Source organism: Tachysurus fulvidraco, chromosome 2, assembly GCF_022655615.1.
Source record: "Tachysurus fulvidraco isolate hzauxx_2018 chromosome 2, HZAU_PFXX_2.0, whole genome shotgun sequence".
NCBI classification, from domain to species: domain Eukaryota; kingdom Metazoa; phylum Chordata; class Actinopteri; order Siluriformes; family Bagridae; genus Tachysurus; species Tachysurus fulvidraco.
Window position 1 is genome coordinate 23,665,860 of NC_062519.1, and position 23,160 is coordinate 23,689,019.

Consider the following 23,160-nt stretch of genomic DNA (forward strand, 5'->3'; position numbering starts at 1 on the left):
TTGCCATTTGTAGATCTAAAGTAAACATATGCCGAATTAACACACTTGATAAATTTTTCCCTCACATCCACCAATAATAATACCTTATTGTACAGTCTATTAGATAAAGGGAAACCTGGACAAATGTGATTTAGCATAAAACTATAATTATCTTAGTTTGCCTTTTAGTGTTTCATGTCCAAGCAGAAAGCAAAGGTGCATAGAGACAAATCTGTGTGTTTGCTTTGTTCACTGAGGTTGATGAACACTAGGACACTTTGAATGCCATGTAAAACAATCAAACCTTCCAGACATTATTCATAGAAAACATAGGATTCTTTTTTTTAAACAGCAAATAAAAAATACATCAAAAATTCATTTCTAAATCCTGCATCCAGATAGTGGTAGTTTGGGCTAAAATTGACTAGCATCCATAACTGAAAGGATTTGTGCTGATGTTAAGGAAAGAGAAGGCAGTATTAGCATAAATATGTATCTGGCTAATGCTTTGCTAGCAAAAGTACTCAGACTCAGATATAATTACAAATCACTTTATAATACTGGCACTCAGAATAAACGATTGGTATGGAAACAGTTCTCATATACAGTAGTAGTCACTGACAGTCTCTGCAGAGTGACGTATTTACTATTATTTACTAGCTTTTGTATTTTCTTTGGGTTTTGTAAATTGAATGGATATACTGTAGAGTAGATTGTTATGAACAGTTTGTTCAAGCTTGCTAATGCCATGTATTGCAATTTGCAAGCTATGTGATAGATCCACGGTGCTGCTGCAAGTCCTACGAAGGGTTGTAACATAAATACACTATAGCTGGATTTGTTGATCTGAATAACATTGCAAAAAGTAGAAACAGAAGTAGAAATGCACAATCATCATAGTAAGCATAGTCTGAATTCTGGCAATGACAGTTCCTTAAACCCCTAAACCAGCTATGTTACTCAAGTTCATCTCAAGGGATTAATAATCAAGGTTTTGGTTTTGTTTGTTTTTTTAATCTAGTTCATGCATTTATTATTTTTGTTTGTACATGCATTAAATATTCAAAAGAATTGAACTGATTCTATTTCAACAAAGTTAAAAAAAAAAAATACACCTGTGTTCATGCCAACAGGATCCCAATCGCAAAGCAACCCTCCTATTTACAGTATATCTATTTCTGTTTAGAACCCATCTGTTCATTCTGAATAATGCAGAATGTCATATTCAGTTTTATCTTTACCCTGAAGCTTTAGCACAATTTGAGTTTTTGTGTTTTCTTCTTCCTCTTTCACCCGCTCCCATTATGTGTAACCACAGTGGATCACTGATCCACATATTTTGATTTGGCAAAGGTTTTGTGTTTACGAATGCCCTTCCTGACACAACCCTTCTATATCTTCCATATTTTGGATTGACTCTGTGATTGTGCACTGACTTCTGCAACCTCCCAGTAGCCAGCTTGGTCTCCTGCCAGGGAATCGAACCCAGGCCCCGCTGGTGAGAGCTTGGGATACACAGATGAACATCACACAGTGGTGTAAACATACTGGTGGAAGAATATCAGTCATGTCAATTTCCATGCTTGGCGTTCATTACATTACATTAAACAAACGGCACTGGCAGTATACATCAGTCATTTTTTCAGTCACTGTGATAGCTCACTCCTGGTTTTCATCGCTGTTATTGATCCTTCCTGAAAGCTCTGTCTCTGCCTTTATTCTGTTTGCTGATCACCTGACCTTGTGCCTGCATTATGTTTTTAGGTTTGCATGGCCATTTCAATTGTACTCCTTCTATTATTCCACTAAATGGATGTGCCTATTCAGCCCTATCTGTACACCACTATACTCCATCATTTCTGCAGTATGTTCTAACACCTTTAGTGGACTCTGGTTCACAAATAATAAACAACTAGTAGCCTAATTTTAAAACTTCTTACATTTTGATCCTGACAAAGCTACTAAGAGTTACTATGAATGAATGAATGAATGAATGAATGAATGAATGAATGAATGAATGAATAGTGTAATTGCAAGGCTGTTTCTATTATAAATGTTGTTGAATTCTGATGACATGGAAAGAGCCTCAAGATTGAAGTATATCTGTTAAGAACAGAACATTGTACACTTGAACTGAACTGATGAAGTAGAATCCCATTTCTGTTTCCTTTCAGTTGCAGTAAATTAATTGCCTGAATAAGGCATTTATTCCTTGCCAGTGAATCACCCGTTTCAACATACTGACTTGCACTAAAGAACCGGTCTCCAAAGATCGTCATAAAGCCAACCTTAGTTCTAGGCTTACATGTCAACATACCAGCTGTACCCAAAATATTGTATATGATTGTTGACCGAAGTGCCTTGCTAATCGGGAATGGCAGTGTGAAATTTACTTTTGTCGTTTCGAAAGAAAAGGATTTCGTAATATTGTGGGGTTTTTTATTTCTGTTTCTAGTGTAGCTTTAACACTTTCCTAATAGTTTAACACCTCTCAGGCTCACAGAGGCAACACAATGTGGAAAAGAAGGTTGGAGAGAGAAAGAGAGAGAGAGAGAGAGAGAGAGAGAGAGAGAGAGAGAGAGAGAGAGAGAGAGAGAGAGTGCGTGCGTGCGTGTGTGTGTGTGTGTGATTGCGCACCCGTCTCCTCTTTAACTGTGATCACACAATTTTTGTTGAGGCAAGCTGGGCCTTGTTTTAACCACATGGTCTGCAGAATTGTGTTGTTAACTTTGAGATTTAAATGATACAGATTTAATCATGTAAGTAAGATTAATTGTGTTATCGAGATACTGTGTATCTTAAGTCTTCCCTACTGATGAAGCTTTCTTCTACAAAATCACTTAATTATTATATTATTTTATATATATTATATATTATTATATGTGTGTGTGTGTGTGTGTGTGTGTGTGTGTGTTTGTGCGTGTGTGTATCTTATGCCTTGAAGCTAGATTTCTAATGATAATATAATAATAAAATCCATCAATTCTGAAAAAAAAATAATTAAAATAAAAACTTCAACCTTCCATCCACATAATACAGCAATTACTGTGTTTAGTGACCCTGTTCATCTCTAAAGCTCCATATTTATATCTACATCCATTTAAAAATGAAATAAAAAATCACTCTGAAGTGTATTATTGAGGGGTTTTGGTCTATCACCAGCTATCAAAACAGCTTCAACATGTTTGGTATTGAATGTACATGTCTCCTGAACCGCACTGGAAGGATATATGCCATTATTGAAGATATTCCCTGGGTTGGTATTTTGATTAAGGTTGTGGAGAAACCTGTCTAGCATAGTCTTAAATCTCCTATGATCTTTGCAATAATCTGTAGTGACATGTTGCTCTGAGGAATTTTTTTGAAGCAAAATTCCTGATTTGAGTCATTTTTCTGGCAGGATGTGAACCCACTTGTCCCTACTAGCTTTGCTTTTAATTTGTTATACTTCTTTATGTCTGATTTAAAGACATTTTTCCAACCTGATCTCATCGACAAAAATATCTATGAGCAAGAACAAGGGAATTTCTTTCTTTTTCTATTTGCTCCCCAATTTGGTCAATTCCCGCCAACTGGGCAGCTATCGCTTATCACATGACAGCTATAAACCTGGAAGGGTGGGGCAAGCATGTGCTTCCTCCAAGACCCGGGACTGCCCTTCACATACACAGAGGCAGGTGCTATCTGCCCTATTCTTCATGCATGAGCAACTGGACACTCTTGGATGACCTCCACTCTGCTGTGACATTTGAGTTGGATTTCATATGCTCTCCTAATATTTACCATCATATGTTTTTCCTATGTAAACTTATTCATGCAAATTAGTTTATTCATGTGCATCTCTATACAACATTCTTAAAAGGTTCCTGTGGTTTGTTCCTCTGGGGGAATTCATATGGTTCTAGTGTAAATAGAAGCCTATAACAGAGAGTTTCCCTATCAAGAAAGTTTCAGGGTCACTTTATAAGAAAACTGTCCAAGAAAGGAATTGAGGAAATTTTTTTTTTTTTTCTGTGTTTTTCATAACTACTAAATGTAAATATAGACCACCATGACTGGCCTGATGGAAGAAAACATTCTTAATGTTTCAAAGCACTGGCGATTTCCATAAATAAAAATATAAATATACTTATATAAATAAAAATAAACATATCCTTAATGAAAGCTGCATGATATCAATGATTATTATTTCTTGTTTTGATTTTCTGTCATGGCTAGACAAAGGCGAGTGAGGATCCAAGTGCAGTTCGAACTTTTACTAAATCAAAACAAGAAATAAACAACAAACAAGGCAGAACATTGAGCGGAACAGAGACAGAGACATAACTAGACAACATACTACACCAACAATGACTAACACCAGGGAAGTGGACAAACAGAGTAGATATAGTGAACAAGAACCAATCACAAGGCGGAGACGATCAAAGACTAGGACAAAACACCTGGGGAGGAGATTGAGTGCAATTAATGTCCATGGTAACAAATAAGTGGGCGGGCCAACAATTAACAGCAGGGAATGACAGCAGAAACAAAGGAAAACACAGACAGACTCATTACAGTTGTTCTTCATTTTTAATATTATCAAACAGATATTTTGCACAATAAACACAGTCCTTTCACCAACAAAGGAAAACACAGACAGACTCATTACAGTTGTTCTTCATTTTTAATATTATCAAACAGATATTTTGCACAATAAACACAGTCCTTTCACCATTAACACTACACCATATGATCACTCAGATATGGCTGACATTATATTAAGAACACTAACTTGACATGAAGTCTGTGTTTGGTTAATTACAAGCACAGAAATCAAAATCTAGTCCTCATTTCTCAATGTATGTTGTTCACATCCACAGAGGCGCCGTGATTCTCTGGGTTTATGTGTACCAGAGACAGGGACCAAGTCAAGCTATGCTGTGCGCCGAAGGTTCTCAGGGCCACTACTGCTGCCTCCACTCTCACGACGTCACTCTATTCTGGACACCAAGAAGCTGCTGGACCTCGAGGCCCTGTACAAATCTGCCTTGGCCAACCTCGGGACACAAATTTCAGACGCTAACCAAAGGTCAGTAATTGTCAGTCGTACTAGACATTATGGTGTTTAGCTTAATATGGTTTTAGCTTTGATTGGATAGTTTTTTCTTTAGGTGAGGGGACTAGATGTTGTTATTCTGAAGGGTCCAGCACATCTGATTGAGCCTTTAGAGGCTCTGAAAGCCTCCACCAGAGAAAGGAGTGAAAATCTTAAAATTGTTCAGAGAACTGAACAAGCCCCTAAATAAGTGAATGAATTAAAGATTCCACAATCATTACACAGAGCTAGGTATATATATATTATTATCATTATTATTATTTTTAATGTTCACAATAAAATAGATTCCAAATAGATTCCCCTATTAAATCCTTTTTTTTTTTTTCAAATTTTGAGTAAGTTATCAATATTAATTGGATTTAATCCATCAATCTGTTTATTCCTGATGACACATTTAGTTAATATTATTAGCAGGCCTATCTGTTTTTGACTTGTATTTGACTCCTTTTAACTCTTTGTCAACTCTAAATGTAATTACATGAGCATTTATGTCCACTTATTCTTCTATACAGTTATTCCTTTCTGTACCAAGTTCAATGCTAGATTGTGATATCAGCCGAGTAGCAGTAAGGTCATGTCTGCTATCTTTCTCTCTGGTGGAGATTGTGTGATATTTGTATATGAATCTTGTCTGTCAAAGGCTAGTGGATTAAGATGCAGATACCGGATCAGAACACACAACAGGAAGCCTGAATTGCTTGTTTTCCAGCTGCTCTCATAACTCCCCCCACACAAATGAATGTTAATTGCTTGTCGGATCAAATGGCAGGGAGATTAAGTGGGAGAAAGGTCAGCAAGACAGTTTACAGGGTGGATCTGGCTCTCAGGTGCTTTTCTTCCTCTCACTTAATGTGTAGTTGTTCATGTTTAGTATTTAGTAGCATTAAAGTGGAAAGCAAGAGCATCAATCCATATCCAATGTCTGAAATTGTAGTTGGGCATAAATCAAACATTGTTTATTTAATGTTTTTTGTATAATCTTTTTATTTGTTCCATGGGTATTTTTAGATTTTTTATTACAAAAGAATAAATTTTACAAAAGAATACATTTTCTACACATTTAAAATAAGGTGCCAGGAAGAACCACAAAGGGTTTTTTTTTTTTACAGAAATGTCATACAAGAATTATTTTTGGTTTGCTAAAGAACCTTTCAGCAAATGGCTCTAACTTCCTTCAGTCATAAATAACATTAAGTCTAAAGAATCTTTTTCCATAAAACCTTCACCTTTTGCAGTGCAAAGGTTTCACAGATATTAGAGGTTCTCACAAAGAACCACTTTTGGTTTCATAAAGAAATTTTTGATTACTGGATCTTTCCTAATAGTAGAATGATTATTCTGCTTGTTTTAGCAATGAACAAAAATTATAAAAGAATCATGGACCAAAAGTTTCATTAGGCAACCAAATAAGGTTTGACAAAGGTTCTAGATTACCTTGACCTTTTTTAAGAGGAGCAAAATATTGTATTGCATTGTATCTGTGCAATAAATCGATGTAATAAATGTCAGAATGACAGTGGTGAACTACATTCTTAAGGCCAAATGGTTGTTTTGAATAATTTATTTATACCTCCATAAATATATTTGGTCTCTTTCCTTTCCTCTATATCATACATTCACTCTGCTTTGCTTTTGATGTATGTCGGTGAAAACACACACAGATGGAGTCGGGGGTTAGTGCCTGTGGTGATGTAATACAGGCTGGGCGTCAGTTTGATTGCACTGATTCAGTTTCTCCACTTCTTACTCATCTGAGCAGATCGGAGGACTCACTGGAGCTTTGAGCAGAACTGAAGCATGAATTGAGTCAGCTCGGTTTACTCGGACAGTCTGGTCGGGTTAGTTGTTTAAACGACTTGTGTGCGAATAGAAATTCGCCGCACTGTGATTATTTGCAGATCAGCTTTGACTTTTGTTTCGAGGAACTTTTCTTCCGTCTTTCAGCACCTTCCGCATGTGAACAGCTCCGTCAGGTGTCTCTATAAATAATATAGTATAGATTGGATAGTGTGCGCGTTACAGTAAGGAGAGCATGGAGTGCGCGGCGCTCACTAGGGAAGGCGCAGGTTTTGCCAAACCACCCAAACATTTGTGGAGACAACCGCGGACTCACATCCGCATCAAACAGCGCTATCACTCAGACACCGAGCGTTACTTGGCTCGAAACAAAACTGTGGAGAATCACCGGCCCGGACTCAAAAAGCCGCGAATGTCCTGGCCATCATCTCTACACAAACGGTAAATTCTGCAGTGCCCCATGCTTACAACGCTTTACACCAACTCTTGAATGAACTACATCGCACTGGCTTAAAACTCTGTTGTTGTTTTGTTTGTTTGTTTTTTGTTTTGTCTCTTCACGTTTTAGTTTAAACATGTAAATAAGTTCACCAGCTAAATCCACATGACCTATTACAGTGTTCCATCGTTGCCTCAAATTGCCTGAGAGGTTTGCACTTCTATTCTTTTCTTTACCATGCACTTAGGATGATACATCTAGAACCCACCCACCCCCCACCCCAAAATGTTGAATTAGCACTTTTCTCTGAATGGTTCTTTTGTTATTGATTCTGAAGTTGATTCCATCTTTTGCATTGAGCATAAAAATGGCCCATAATCCATTTTTATAATCATGTTTCCAATTTTTAGTGTCTCTTTTTTACTGTCTATTCTATCTATTTTTTTTTTATCCTTCGAAAGCATTTCAGTGCACATCATACTGTTCATGGATGTGGGCATGAGACCGCTGGCATTTATTTGAATTTAAAAACATACATATTAAATGTTCAAAAGTACCTTCAATAGAAACAAGGGAAAGTATTATTTACTACCCTTGTGGGGTATTTCAGGTAGTGTAAGTCCAGCTGGACACAAACAATGTGACTAGGGACTTGTCAGTGATCATAACAGACTGAGACAATATTGGAACATTACAAGATAATAATGTAAAGGAGAGGGAGCATAATGGAAACGTGTGCCAACCTTGGCCACTTAGCTTTGCCAGTCTTGTTGTTTATCGCCTTGGAAACACTTTCACCATACTATGCAAAGGCAAATTTCTTTTATTTTTGCCATTAAAGCCAGGTTATGCAAATTTCCATTTTTCAAGTGTCTGATAAAAGCTGCCACTGCTGATTGTTTGGCATTGAGTTTTGAATAGCATTGAATCACAGAGAGACAGAGGTAGGTGTATGAACATGACTCACAGTGCTCTATCTTCATATATTTATGTACTTTCTTATTTTTAATATATTAATACTGAATTCCTACAGTCTTGTGACATTTATATCCCCCACACTAGATGACTCAGTTCACATATAAAAGGTGCAGAAAATAATTTGAGGTCATTCAGCATATGCATGAGGCATCATCAGCGAGCTCATTCAAGACTAAGTTTAAAATACAGTATGCACTATTGGTCTGAGTTAATATTATGAGATGGCTGTTCGTCACTGGAGGCATATGTACATCCATGTGTTGTTTGTTAATTAATGTATATTTTAAAAATGCTTTACTTTGTGTCAGAAACCAAACCAAACAAAAATTCACAGAATTCTGGGAGCGTTGGGTCGGAAGTTTCTCCTCACTTTTCCCCTGTTATGTTGTACAACTCAGATCTTTTTAGAAAGATCCCCAGTAGAAGCCAGAGCCTCCTGGTTCCCTGCTGTCATCCATCCTATAACATATTGAGCTACAGCACCACATGAGGTACTCACATTTTCAGAAAGGCAGCTTGCACGGATCTCCTGCTACGCCACGACCCTTTTCTCATCCTAAACCTTACATTTGTCCACTTTACTAAATTCTCTCTACAAAATAAATATATTGAAGATTAGGTGCAGGTGATGTTGCTATGGAGGCCATCTGTTTTCCAGGAAAGCAAAGTCAAAGCCGGTCACTGATTAAAATATGCATTAAGTTTGTAAGAGATGAAAATATCATCTTCCGGATGATAATAATATTGTTTTGTTTATTGTTCTATTTATGAGAAACACATGCCTCTAGGGTGTATCATTAAGTTGTAAACAAAGAAAGACTGATCGATTTGATTAAATCAAGAGCATCATGGAAAAACAGATAAAGAAATTCGATATATTAGATATGAGATTTATGTAAAAAATTATACCACTATTTGGTATTATAGTGCCTTTTGTAGCATTGCGTAAAAAGAATGATGATAACACTGAAGAGCTAAAGAAAATTGCAGATTAAATTTCATATGCAGATAAACACGATGTACTTTTCTTTGCAAATTGCAGTCAAATCAGATTTAAAAGCAAGTGCTAAATATGTTTCGTGAATGATTCAATTTGACAAAAGGTCTTGCAATAATACAGTGGTATAAATAAGATGAAGACCTTTTTAGTGACAAAGCCAAAACAAACTGAAATGGCATCAATCTCCAGTTTCCTATCTACTGCACGCTGTGTTTGTTTCTTATCTGTGTCGTGAGAATGAAAGAAGCCATAAAGCATGTGACATGCTACGAATATTATATCATTATTTTATTAATAATAAAAAATTTAATAATACAAATTTATATAATATTGTACTGACTGCTTGGAGACTGCTTGGAGACAGAAAATGCAGAAGCATATCTTACCAGTGTTTCAGATTTTTACTGATATAAGCTGCAATGAAGATAATCATCTGAACATTTAATCATCTGATCACGCCGACCACCCTTCCCCCCACCCCCCATCCCCCAGTACAGCAAAACATTTCCTTTTTCCTCTTGTGCATTATGTAACATATCAGCCATTGCTCTGTATTCGAAAATATACTTCTCATCTTTTTTTTGTTGTGTGAGCAAGTGGGAATTTAACACTTTATCAACACCTGAATCATGCTTAATCCCCAGTCCTAACATCTATACCAATAGCAATATCATCATGTAATATTGAAAACCCTGAGCACGTGCATGCCGAGATTTGAGCCAGTAAACTTTAAACTTAGGCTGGATATGATTGCGTCTTTTTGTTCTTCGAGAATCAGTGATTTTTTTTTTCCCGTAACAGCAAGTGCTTATTTCCTTACAGGTATATGCATAACTGAGATGTTCGTTGCATATATCATATAATCATTTCAGTCAAAAGAAAAGACAAGCCATCATTTGAAGCAAATCATCTATGCTAATTTTCAGGATATCAAAAAGAACATTATTATCTTCAGCAACCAATATTCAGGGGGGCTTAGTAGTTAGCACGTTTGCCTCACACCTCCAGGGTTGGGGGTTCGATTCCCACCTCCGCCTTGTGTGTGTGGAGTTTGCATGTTCTCCCCATGCCTCGGGGGTTTCCTCTGGGTACTCCGGTTTCCTCCCCCGGTCCAAAGACATGCATGGTAGGTTGATTGGCATCTCTGGAAAATTGTCCGTAGTGTGTGTGTGTGTGAGTGAATGAGTGTGTGTGTGTGCCCTGCGATGGGTTGGCACTCAGTCCAGGGTGTATCCTGGAATGAGTGTGTGTGTGCCCTGCGATGGGTTGGCACTCAGTCCAGGGTGTATCCTGCCTTAATGCCCGATGACGCCTGAGATAGGCACAGGCTCCCCGTGACCCGAGATGTTCGGATACGCGGTAGAAAATGAATGAATGAATGAACCTGGATTCATATTTTTGTTCAATCTGACTGTAGGCCTTTGGGTTCATTCCTGTTACTGTCTCACTTTCACAGCATGTGCAATAATCGGAATACATTTCATGTAGATTAGATGCATTTGAGGGTAATTTGGGGTGTGTAAATAAGGGCTAAAAATGAGTTTGTTTTCAAGCAGTTGAAGCAGATTTATATTTTGCTCTCGAGTACCGTCATGTTGTGAATGAGCGTTAATGCGAAGGTGGGAATACGGGCGTTTGTACAGATTCCTCAAGCGTACTGAGAGGAAATGGCTTTATCACAGTCACACTTCATTAACATACCCCAGTCACACTTCATTAACAGCTAGACCATATATTATCATGATGTCTCTTTTAACCTTTAATGGATCTCGCCTTCTTTTTAATAACTTTATCCAACTCAGCCAACTATATTAAATCTCATAAATGTGGATTGTTAATTAAACTTTTATATAACGGTTACAGAGGATCTTTTTTTGATTGTCTTTTTTTTTTTTTAGGTCTTTCTTACATGCTCAAGCAGGATTTGTTCCTCTTTCAGCTTAATCTTGCTTTTGAAACATGGTTTTGAAAGGGTTTGAAAAGGTTTTGAAACATGACTGATGAACTTTACACAATCCCACATTTCCAGTATTTCACAAAGCCACACTATGAGAGATGTTAACTGAATACATTGTACAATATATCCTGTGTGTGTGTGTGTGTGCACCGTTAGTACAGTGTACCTTAGTATTCAGTATATATAAAGAAAATCTTTTGTATTTTTCATATTTCTAAATGAATAATGTAAGGCAACTTTCTTTTACTTTATTTCATTTGATGCATTATTTAAGTTCCCCACGTTCTCAGCTCACGCACATGAGCTCTTCTTTTGTTTTTCTGTGCAAAACATTCAACAGACCGAGAGAACATTTTGCTCTGTAAACAAGCACAGTCATTCTTATTAGTTTTCTACACTGCTGTTCTTTATTCGTTTATTTTTATGATTTGGGATAAATTAAGTAGTTTCCACAGCTTTAAAAACAAAGTCATAACCACAGGTTACACTCCAGCTTACACTCACTGGTCAATTTATTAGGAACAATAGGTTCTCTTGTCACAGAACGTGCTGGAGATCACGTTTTTCCCCATGATGACTGGTTTGAATATTGATATAAACTAAAGCTTTTGACCTATTTGCATAATTTTATGCATTGAACCTTTGTGCTGCTACATGATTAGCTGATTGAATAATTGCATGAATGGGCAAGTGTTCAGGTTTTCCTATTAAGGGGCCAATGTAAATAAATAAACACCCCAAATTATATATATGGGCAAGTCGTGGCCTAATGGGGCAAGTCGTGGCCTAATGGGGCAAGTCGTGGCTTATGGTTAGAGAGTCTGACTCGTAAACCTAAGGTTTTGGGTTCGAGTCTCGGGCCAGCCACGACTGAGGTGCCCTTGAACAAGGCACCGAACCCCCCAACTGCTCCCCGGGCGCCGCAGCATAAATGGCTGCCCACTGCTCCGGGTGTGTGTTCATGGTGTGTGTGTGTTCACTGCTGTGTGTGTGCACTTTGGCTGGGTCACATGCAGAGAACGCATTCTGAGTATGGGTCACCGTACTTAGCCATATGTCACCTTCACTTTCACTTATTCTTACCAATATTGTTTTATTATCGACACATTCAGGTCTATGATCTACTTTCAACACTTTTAGGACGTACCCCAGAGGCTTTCACGTGAATCACTCATGTCTTTCCTTCCATAAAAAGTATTTTCCGTGCCTGAGCCATAATAGAATAATCAAAGGCCACTTTATTTTAAATCTGGAAGATACAATATTATACTGACTGCTTGGAGACAGAAAATATAGAAGAAGCATCTCTTACCAGTGTTTCAGATTGTTACTGATATAAGTTGCAATGAAGATAATCATCTGAACATTTTCACCACACACACACACACACACACACACACACACACACACACGCACACACACACACCCACACACCCACACACCCCGCCCCCCACTCAAGTACTGCAAAACATTTCCTTTTCCTCTTCTGCCTTATGTAACATATCAGCCATTGCTCTGTATTCGAAAAGAAACTTCTCATCTTTTTTTGTTGTTGTCGTACAAACTCTCTGAAAAACAGCCAAGACTAGAATGGCAGAATTGGTTGCATAATCATCCATTACTATTCGGTTTAATAACTGATCAAGCTTATTTAATGGGCCAGCTGCACCCTGCTATCAAACGATCAGCTTGCCACTTCATCTTTCTTACCACATACATCATACAGCTTGTCCTATTACCTCCTATTATCTTTTAGAAATGCGATAGACTGTCGTGATGGACATTTATAAATCATGACGGGAGTTAGTACCTGAGATGACACTGAGTGAATATTGTTTTGAACTGCGTTTGATCTGACAAATGAAGTTTGTGTGTTATTCTTTGTGGGTAAATAAGACTTACCCGAGTCATATCAGCTATGTGTTTGAAGATGTTTTAGTGTAGATTACTCTGGGCTTACTATTCACTCTGTGTGCTTTAACACCAAATGGTACATGTGCATTTTGTGGACTTTTTAAAATTTAGTAAATGCACATATGAAAATCTTAGGGACCACAGAACTCGGTATGGTTATGGTAGTAGTAGTAGTAGTAGTAGTAGTAGTCAGTCGTATGATTGTCTTAGTTGTACTGTAGTAGTGGTTGCAGTAGTAGTAAAAGTTGTCACATTAGTAGTGTTGTTGTAGTGATGTAGTGTGTCTTATCTGAAGGTTTTGAGAGCAGTTGACTGACAAATGACTCTTTAACGAGATCTAAATCTTTGACAAAATGATCAGAAACAGAGGCTTATGCATTGGACACTTTGTTATTTTAAATCCCATGTAGTGCATTTATACAGGGACACGAACCCCGTGAGGATCTGGCTAAACCATGAGTAATGCACAAGCTTATTACACTGAAATCTTTCCCTCTATCAGGAAGAAACATATATACTGTATATAAACAAGATATAATATAAGGTACATCGGTTTATATGAGGCTTTGTCAAATAATTATGATACTTTTAAATCGATTGCTTCCTGATAAGCAATTATGAGAACTGGAAATCCTTGCTGTTATACTTTGTAATCCATCTTGATTGGTGGCAGTTGACACTGTACAAGTGTAACCACATGGTGCAGACAGGAATATGGAAAGCAAATTGTCTCGGATGTCTCTCAGAGCCTCTGGGAACAGGCAGATATAATGAATCAGCAGCATGCCAGACATCCTGCTTAGTGAAGGAATAGCCCAGGAGGCTTATATAAAACACCGGTTAGAGGCAATCCAAACTCAAATTAGCCGTATTTGTCAAACTGATAGCGACTTGTAGCTAGTGGTGAATTTTGATTTCCAAGGGCATGACGTGAACGTTTCCTCAATATCACTGTAGTATAAAACAACATATCCGTTGCTCTCAGTCTTGCGCTTTGAGGAATATAGCAGAGAAACTAACGCCTCTCACCTTTTCATGGCTTGTAAATGAGCTTGCAATTCCATGGTGGGTTTGACAATGTCTTGAAGGTGTAGTGTCCTGGTGTGATACTGATGATTAGATGCTTTCTCACTTTCTTCACCTAAAGGTCTGTGCTGAAATACAGTAAAGTATGTGCACCTGGGTAACATATGAGGAAAGAGAATATAGCAGAGTTGTAGTTTACACAGCTTTTGTCAGCATCTCTGGCATACCTGGGACTTCGATATAGAAAATAGAATTTAAATATACTTATTATATGTGTGTGTGTGTGTGTGTGTGTGTGTGTGTGTGTGTGTGTGTGTGTGTGTGTGTGTGTGTGTGTGTGTGTGTGTGTGTGTGTGTGTGTGTGTGTGTGCCCATGGTGCCACCTGCCTTGTGCCTTGAGATCTCGGGATAGACTACAGGTTCCCTGTGACCCTGTGTAGGATAAACAGTACATAAAATGGCTAGATGGATGCATACATACATACAGTACACAAATATGGCTCATTTTATTTCCCTATATTTTGTCAATATTTAATAGGAAAAGGGGATTTTACTTTGCGTCTTGAATAAATGAAACTCAGCCTAAGGTAGGAAATAACTACATTTGTAAATAGATTAAACATTTAGGTTGGTATTTAACATATGCGTGTTAAACGTAGAGTGTGAAGGGCGATATCTAGATTCACTTCATGTTCAAACACCAATATCACTCAAATACATTTTGTATATTAACTTGTTTTGCTGTCTTTTTATGCACTTGCGCTTAAGGTTTTAAATTGTTTGCCTTTGTGTTTTAAAATGTATCTAAACTCCACATGGTTAGATATAAAATATACCTAACAATGATATTGAATCTTTTTTCATCGGTGTGTTGGAAGATGTATTCTATATTAACTATATTATTTTCTTTTTTTTTTATTTATATAGGAATACTTCGGTTTCTTTAAAATACTCTTTTCCATTTACTGATGATTTTGTGTTTGATAACCCATACGCTAAGAAATAAGGTAAAATTAAAAAAGCTTCAGTATTTTAATAATATCATGTCTAGCACTGGGGGCACGGTGGCTTAGTGGTTAGCACGTTCGCCTCACACCTCCAGGGTTGTAGTTTGATTCCTGTCTCCGTCTTGTGTGTGTGGAGTTTGCATGTTCTCCCCGTGCCTCAGGGGTTTCCTCCGGTTACTCCGGTTTCCTCCCCCGGTCCAAAGACATGCATGGTAGGTTGATTGGCATCTCTGGAAAATTGTCCGTAGTGTGTGAGTGTGTGTGTGAGTGAATGAGAGTGTGTGTGTGCCCTGCGATGGGTTGGCATGCCGTCCAGGGTGTATCCTGTCTTGATGCCCGATGACACCTGAGATAGGCACAGGCTCCCTGTGACCCGAGGTAGTTCGGATAAGCGGTAGAAAATGAATGAATGTCTAGCACTGTACTTCAAAGTATGTCTTACAAACTGAGAGACTGAAAGACTTTAACATTTCACTTGATATCTATTTTGGTAGACACTGGCAGCTTGTCAAACTGTACTGTTTACTCGTAGTAGAGACCTCCCTGTTTTGTAATGTTTTGTACTCTTCTACCTGCAGAGGTGATAGGAATCACCTGTATTGCTTCTTATGTACATGCATGTCAGTTCCTAAGTGAAGAAGTGACCGTATGGCGTAGTATCTGTTATAAATACAGTTCTGTCTGAGTTCTGTTGAGCAGTATTGCAATCACCCGCAATCTCCAGAGCCATCTGTGACCTGCTGGCATGTGAATACATGCTATGTGATTCTTGAGAGAGGTGTACTAACATGCACAATGGGGCCAGATTGCGGGTTTCCTCCATTTTCGCTTCCCATTATCCCTGTCAAGCTTTGGCTCATTTTTCACACTGTTATATCTCGAGACTTCTGCTCTCTCTGTTCCCCAGACTCATCAGCGCTGAAGAGAAGAGCACAGGTTTCAGAAACTGGAAACCAGGGTATCTAAAAGGACCATAGTCACATCCATGTATTCCATCAATCCCATGGCAGATGGTTTCAGACACTATCATGTTTGCAGCTCTGTTCCAGGAAGTCTGTTTTAGTTATCTACCTGGAACTAAACCAAACACAAACACACGCCTCTCAGAGACAGAGGCACAAGTTCCAACTTGCTAGAGATGCAAGCATTTACTCATGAAATGGGTTCAACTGTGGGTGGTGTCCCAACGGAGATAGACAGATAGACAGACAGACAGACAGACAGACAGACAGACAGACAGACAGTCCGTCAGCATGGATACCTGCCTCACAAGATGAGCAGAACTCATCAGGCAACAGGAATGCAAAGCATTTAACCCTAACGATAAAGTACAAGTAGTTAGTCATGAATTCTGTTAAATATCACACTACCTGGAAAAAATGTAAAACATCTGTTTCTGATTATTTTAGTTCAATCACCACACCACAGGTAGAGAAGCACAATTAATAAGAAAAGATTTTAGTCTTTGTGCTTAAGAGCCTAATTGGTCACGCTCAGATCCAAATCGCACTTTATCCCTTTATTAAAGTCAAGGCGGACTTCAAGCATGAAGTATTTCAGCCTATAGATATAGCAATCATTGAGATCCTAATGTTTTTTTTTCTCTTCTAATGTTAGAAAATGGGTAACTTGCTTTAAGATGCTTTCTTTAAAAAACAGAACTGAACATTTTTGCTTCTGTGAATAATTCTAAGGTAAAAATGACGTACAAGACTTTGATGTGATCCAACACTTGCAGAGAGTTTGTATTCTTTACGGGTATTTGAGTATCTGGTAAAATAACCTTTTCAAAACATCTTTATTCAAAAAAAAAAAAAAAAAAAAAGAGACCCATCTTTCCTTGTATGTGTCTTCCAAGGTGTTGTTGTTGTGTATCCACTATGATGAGTGATGTGTCATTTGTCCCCTCACAGCGGCACTGTTTGACTTCGGTCAACATGATGTTCTTTAGAGATACTGACATGCTGTTTGTGAAACCAGGGCTTGAGACGAATTGATTAGAAACTTGGCTCGCAGCAGCAAATTTGTCACGGCACAGTTTTAGGTCTGATTTATTTCTCTGCCTCTGCCTACAGGGGGAGAGATGCAATGGGTTTAGAGGTACACAAGCTTTCTCAAAAGCATTAAATATTAAGTGATTTAACCTGCATCTCTCACAAGGGGGCAGTGTTTACCAATAATTGCCCCAAATTTGTTTTTCATTCTAGCAATGAAACAATAATATATTTGAAATTATTGTAAATGTCCATAGGTCTCAGACATAGCACCTGTAATAACAGTTCAGTTATGTCCTCAATTTATAAAGACCAAACCTTTTGGATGAAATGAATAAACTGCATTCATGACATAGTTTTCCTGTAGTGTTAGCAGACACAAAAAGAGCCATTCACTTCCTTCTAGGTCTTTGAAGTATATCCTGAGGCCACTGAAGGTCACTGAGTATCAGTCTCTCTTCTTTTTTACCTTAAATAAATATCTCTCTGGTTGCCACGGTAATTTAACAAGCAGGAAAACAGCACAGAGTCAGGGATGCTGTACTGGTGTGCTAGTTAGATAATAAGACTCATACACCAAAGTATGAAGAAACAATACTCATACTGTACATTGGTGCTCATCTGAAAAGCAATGCAAACCTGAACGTTTCTTTTCTTCCAGCTCACTGATGTCGTATGGATTCCATTGCTGCTAAAGAATGATTAGGATTATGTATTACAGAGATGCACAGGTTAACCCTGAGAAAACAGAAAGAAATGCTGAAAGGTTCCAGTGAACTGGTGCAGCAAACTATAGCTCAGTTTGCCATGTAGATCCGTAGTGTGAAACGTGGGACTGATACTGACTGAACCTCTGTTATTGTGGTGCATAGTGAATAAAAGGCTCTGCACAGAGAATGTGTTTCTACAGCAATGGCCTTGAGAATCCTGGTTCAGGCTACTGAACTGTTGTATTTGCTGCACTAACCAGTCAGACAGAGTTCTCTATTGCGTCACTACTCTGTTCATAGTACACATTTATTTTGGTCACGTAACGTAAAATGACAGAAGGAGTCAAGAGGACATTGCTAATTATGTGGTTTGTAATTTATACCAAATCATGAATTGGCAGGAAAAACGGGCCTGGACCTCAATAAAGGGATAAGATGTAATTCATTTTAGAATTGTATTATAAGATATATATTGCAGAAATGATTTGTGTTTCCCAGTGTGTTTCTATCTAAGTTTCCATATCAGAGGTTTTCACATAAAATACCTTTAGGAAGCTAAGAACTAACCCACAAAATGAAATAAATAAACAGCATCATGTATAACAAATTTACATAATAAAATTGTCATCAAACTTAAATGAAACGTGTGACATGGTATGTAGTGAGGGCAGACATTATTAATCAGATTAAATTTCCTAGTAATTCTACAAAATGGATTTGGATTATAATTATACTTTGTTGAAAACAAAGGCTTCAGTGAACCATGAAATTGAAAATTTCCCTAATGTAAAGTGTGTGTGTGTGTGTGTGTGTGTGTGTGTGTGTGTGTGTGTGTGTGTGTGTGTTTGCGTGTGGTGTGTGTGTGAGGGAGAGAGAGAGAGAGAGAGAGAGAGAGAGTGTGTGTGTGTGTGTGTGTGTGTGTGTTTGCGTGTGGTGTGTGTGTGTGTGAGGGAGAGAGAGAGAGAGAGAGAGAGAGAGAGAGAGAGAGAGAGAGAGAGAGAGAGAGAGAGAGAGAGAGAGAGAGAGAGTGTGTGTGTGTGTGTGTGTGTTTGCGTGTGGTGTGTGTGTGTGTGAGGGAGAGAGAGAGAGAGAGAGTGTGTGTGTGTGTGTGTGTGTGCTTTATGTGAATATTCTCTGGGAGCCCCATCTGCTGGTTGGATTTGGCAGGCATTCACATGACAGCCGTGTATGAATAGGTACAAATGTTTGTACCTATAGATATTTATGTTAATTATAAACATTTATAACAAGTTCAGAAAGAAAAACAGTCAATCTCAAACCACACAGTTTGGTACTATAAGTACTATAAAAATTTATCAGCCTAATGTTTGAAATATTTAGTACAGTATTAGTGTCACGAGGTGATACGGTGAGACAAAAGGCGAGTGAGGATCCAAATGCAGTTTAACGGTTTTTACTAAACAAAACACAAACAAACACGCAGGCAACGCGGAACAAACAGGAAACGGGAACACGGACATGCACACACCAACAACGACCAACAACATTGAGGTGAACAGACAGAGTATATATGGTGAACGAGAACCAATCACAAAACAGAGACAGACAAGGACTAAGACAAAACACCTGGGGAACAGAATGAATGTAATTAGTGTCCATGGTAACAGATAGGTGGGCGGGGTCAACAATTAACATCAGGGAAAGACGGCAGACAGAAACAAGGGGAAAACACAGACAGACACATTACAGAGCCCCCCCCCTACGAGCGGCTTCCAGACGCTCCCAAGTCCACAAAACCCAGTTCAGGCGGGTGGAGCGAAGGCGCAACCAGGGTGGGAGGGCGGGTCGGGTTCGTGTAGTGGTGGCGCCCGCCGAGCAGGAGGCTGGGGTTGCGCCAGCCGAGCCGGAGGCCGGGGCGGCGCCGGCAGAGCCGGAGGCCGGGGCGGCGCCGGCAGAGCCGGAGGCCGGGGCGGCGCCGGCAGAGCCGGAGGCCGGGGCGGCGCAGGCAGAGCCGGAGGCCGGGGCGGCGCCGGCAGAGCCGGAGGCCGGGGCGGCGCCGGCAGAGCCGGAGGCCGGGGCGGCGCCGGGAGAACAGGAGGCCAGGGTGGTGCCGGAGGCAGAGCCAGAGACCAGAGCAGGACCGGGGACCAGGGTGGTGCTGGAGGCGGAGCCAGAGACCAGAGCAGGACCGGAGACCAGGGTGGTGCTGGAGGCGGAGCCGGAGGCCAGAGCAGGACCAGAGACCAGGGTGGTGCTGGAGGCGGAGCCAGAGACCAGAGCAGGACCGGCGACCAGGGTGGTGCTGGAGGCGGAGCCAGAGACCGGAACGGAGTTGGCAGCCAGGGTGGTGCTTTGGGCCTATGAACAGGGACAGGAGGTAGAAGGGCTGGCAAGTCCAGCGAACCAAAACACAGGAAAACAGAAACATGCATAGGTTCAGGCCAGGCAGAGAGTTCAGGTAGTTTGGGTGTCATGATGTCGACCGCGTCCTCTGACTCAGTCATTTCGGTCGACCCGGTCGGTTCGGCAGGTTCTGTCGACCCTGCAGGTTCCGTCGACCCGGTCGGTTCGGCAGGTTCTTTCGACCCTGCAGGTTCCGTCGACCCTGCAGGTTCCGTCGACCCGGTCGGTTCAGCAGGTTCCATCGACCCGGTCGGTTCCGTCGACCCGGTCGGCTCGGCAGGTTCGGCAGGTTCCATCGACCCGGTCGGTTCCGTCGACCCGGTCGGCTCGGCAGGTTCGGCAGGTTCCATCGACCCGGTCGGTTCCGTCGACCCGGTCGGCTCGGCAGGTTCGGCAGGTTCCATCGACCCGGTCGGTTCCGTCGACCCGGTCGGCTCGGCAGGTTCGGCAGGTTCCATCGACCCGGTCGGTTCCGTCGACCCGGTCGGCTCGGCAGGTTCGGCAGGTTCCATCGACCCGGTCGGTTCCGTCGACCCGGTCGGCTCGGCAGGTTCGGCAGGTTCCATCGACCTGGTCGGTTCGGCAGGTTCCGTTGACCCGGTCGGTTCCGTCGACCCGGCCGGTTCGGCAGGTTCCATCGACCCGGACGGTTCCGTCGACCCGGTCGGTTCGGCAGGTTCTGTCGACCCTGCAGGTTCCGTCGACCCGGTCGGTTCGGCAGGTTCTGTCGACCCTGCAGGTTCCGTCGACCCGGTCGGTTCAGCAGGCTCCATCGACCCAGTCGGTTCCGTCGACCCGGTCGGCTCGGCAGGTTCGGCAGGTTCCATCGACCTGGTCGGTTCGGCAGGTTCCGTCGACCCGGTCGGTTCCGTCGACCCGGACGGTTCTGCAGGTTCCTTCGACCCGGTCGGTTCCGTCGACCCGGTCGGTCCGGTCGGTCCGGCAGGTTCCGCCGACCCGGTCGGTTCCGGCGACCCGGCTGGTTCCGGCAACCCGGCTGGTCCAGCTGGTGGCTTAGGGATGCCGGCCGCCCGAGCCGACCTCATCGGGGTATCCGCCAGTTTGGAGACCAGCCGGTTAGCACGGACCTCAGCCGAGCTCGCCGGTACGGTAGCCATGGGAACTGGCTCAATCACGGATGTGCACGGGACTGGTCTGGGCGGAGGCACTGTGGAGCATTCGGGCGTCCGTGGCTGATTCCACTCTGTGGCCCACGGATCCCGATGCTTGCTGCCCCCCCCCAAAAAATACTTACGGCAGGCTTCCGTCTCTACAGTGCTCACGCTCAGCGTGGACCCGTCCAGGAGCAACGCCAAGTTGACGAACTCCGAGAATGTCTTTATTTCTCTGGTAGACGGCATCAAATACCACAGGATCTCCCTTAGTCCGTGCTTAAAAATGTCTTTGAGCGCCTTCTCATCGAAATTGACCTCGCTGCACAGGTCCAAAAATACCTCCGTGTACTCCTCAACTGGGGCGTCCTCCTGACGTAGGCAAAACAGGAGTTCTGCTGGATCCATTGGGGGTTGGTCGTTCTGTCACGAGGTGATACGGTGAGACAAAAGGCGAGTGAGGATCCAAATGCAGTTTAACGGTTTTTACTAAACAAAACACAAACAAACACGCAGGCAACGCGGAACAAACAGGAAACGGGAACACGGACATGCACACACCAACAACGACCAACAACATTGAGGTGAACAGACAGAGTATATATGGTGAACGAGAACCAATCACAAAACAGAGACAGACAAGGACTAAGACAAAACACCTGGGGAAGAGAATGAATGTAATTAGTGTCCATGGTAACAGATAGGTGGGCGGGGTCAACAATTAACATCAGGGAAAGACGGCAGACAGAAACAAGGGGAAAACACAGACAGACACATTACAATTAGCATGTAGTGTGGGATGCGGCCCAGGTATTTACACTTTACTCTGAGGGTATAATTGTCTTCCTAGGTTTTCTCAATATGACAGAAGTCTTTTAAGAATTAAAAATAAATTCTGTACGTCAGTATGTCATAATATTGAGTGACTATTTAAGAGCAAAAGATCTCATTTGCTTTCTATATTATTATAATATATTGTGGCACTTTTACTATTTGAAATAACGCACAGGGAATACGTTTTAATCAAGTTTGTTTATTTTCCAATACTTTTGCATGTTGAATATTTTTATTACCCACACCTGTATTTTCCATGTGTTGAAATATGTAACCTGTATGTTTTGTTGTGCAACACGTCAGAAACGTCTGACCACTATAGCACGCTAGACAAAACATAGCTCAATAAATATACACACCAAGGCAAGTAAAATCCTCCCGAAAAACACAAATCTTTCCCATAGGTCAATATCGGACCATCAGGAGCACTCTACAAGGATTCCTTCAACAATTATTCATGTGTTCCTTATAATATAATATTAAATTGACTCTCGTTACATTTTAATTTACAATCTCAAACGTTTACTCTCTTTCTGTGCCCTGATTGGCTGAAGGATCCTGTCTGTCACTCTGTTGTCTTACCTCTTTCATGTCTAAAGCTGAATTGTGATGAACCTTGGCATCGATCATCAGGATCATCAGGGTGACTCACAAATCATCTAAGGAATTAACTCAAAAATTATATTTTTAACAAAAAAATTCTATAGCTTTACCAAATACGATGGGCTCCAGAATTATTGCCCCTAACGACAATGAGCAAAAATGTCATCCTGCGTAATTAACTTAACTTAAGCACGATATTCTACTTCAAAATTTAAATGACAAAATTATTACAATTAACATTTACTGAATGTTTCATGATTACTCTTATTATTGTTTGAATTCCATTCTTAAGATATTTATATCACATATTCACTTTTAAATTTATATCGCTTATTTTCAACAGGGTTT

The 23,160-nt window shown here is 40.6% G+C and overlaps 1 protein-coding gene across 4 annotated transcripts in view; it reads left to right on the forward strand.

Annotated features, from left to right (window-relative positions):
* Positions 1-23,160, forward strand: part of pde4cb (phosphodiesterase 4C, cAMP-specific b) — a 67,552-nt gene that overhangs the window by 7,087 nt on the left and 37,305 nt on the right. For 2 of the 4 annotated variants that reach the window (XM_047810561.1, XM_047810565.1), the window contains exon 3: positions 4,842-5,050. In XM_047810561.1, coding sequence (XP_047666517.1) covers positions 4,842-5,050 — 209 coding nt within the window. Of the gene's footprint in view, positions 1-4,841; positions 5,051-6,811; positions 7,316-23,160 lie in introns of those variants that run through there. The other 2 variants (XM_047810563.1, XM_047810566.1) reach the window with 1 other exon arrangement.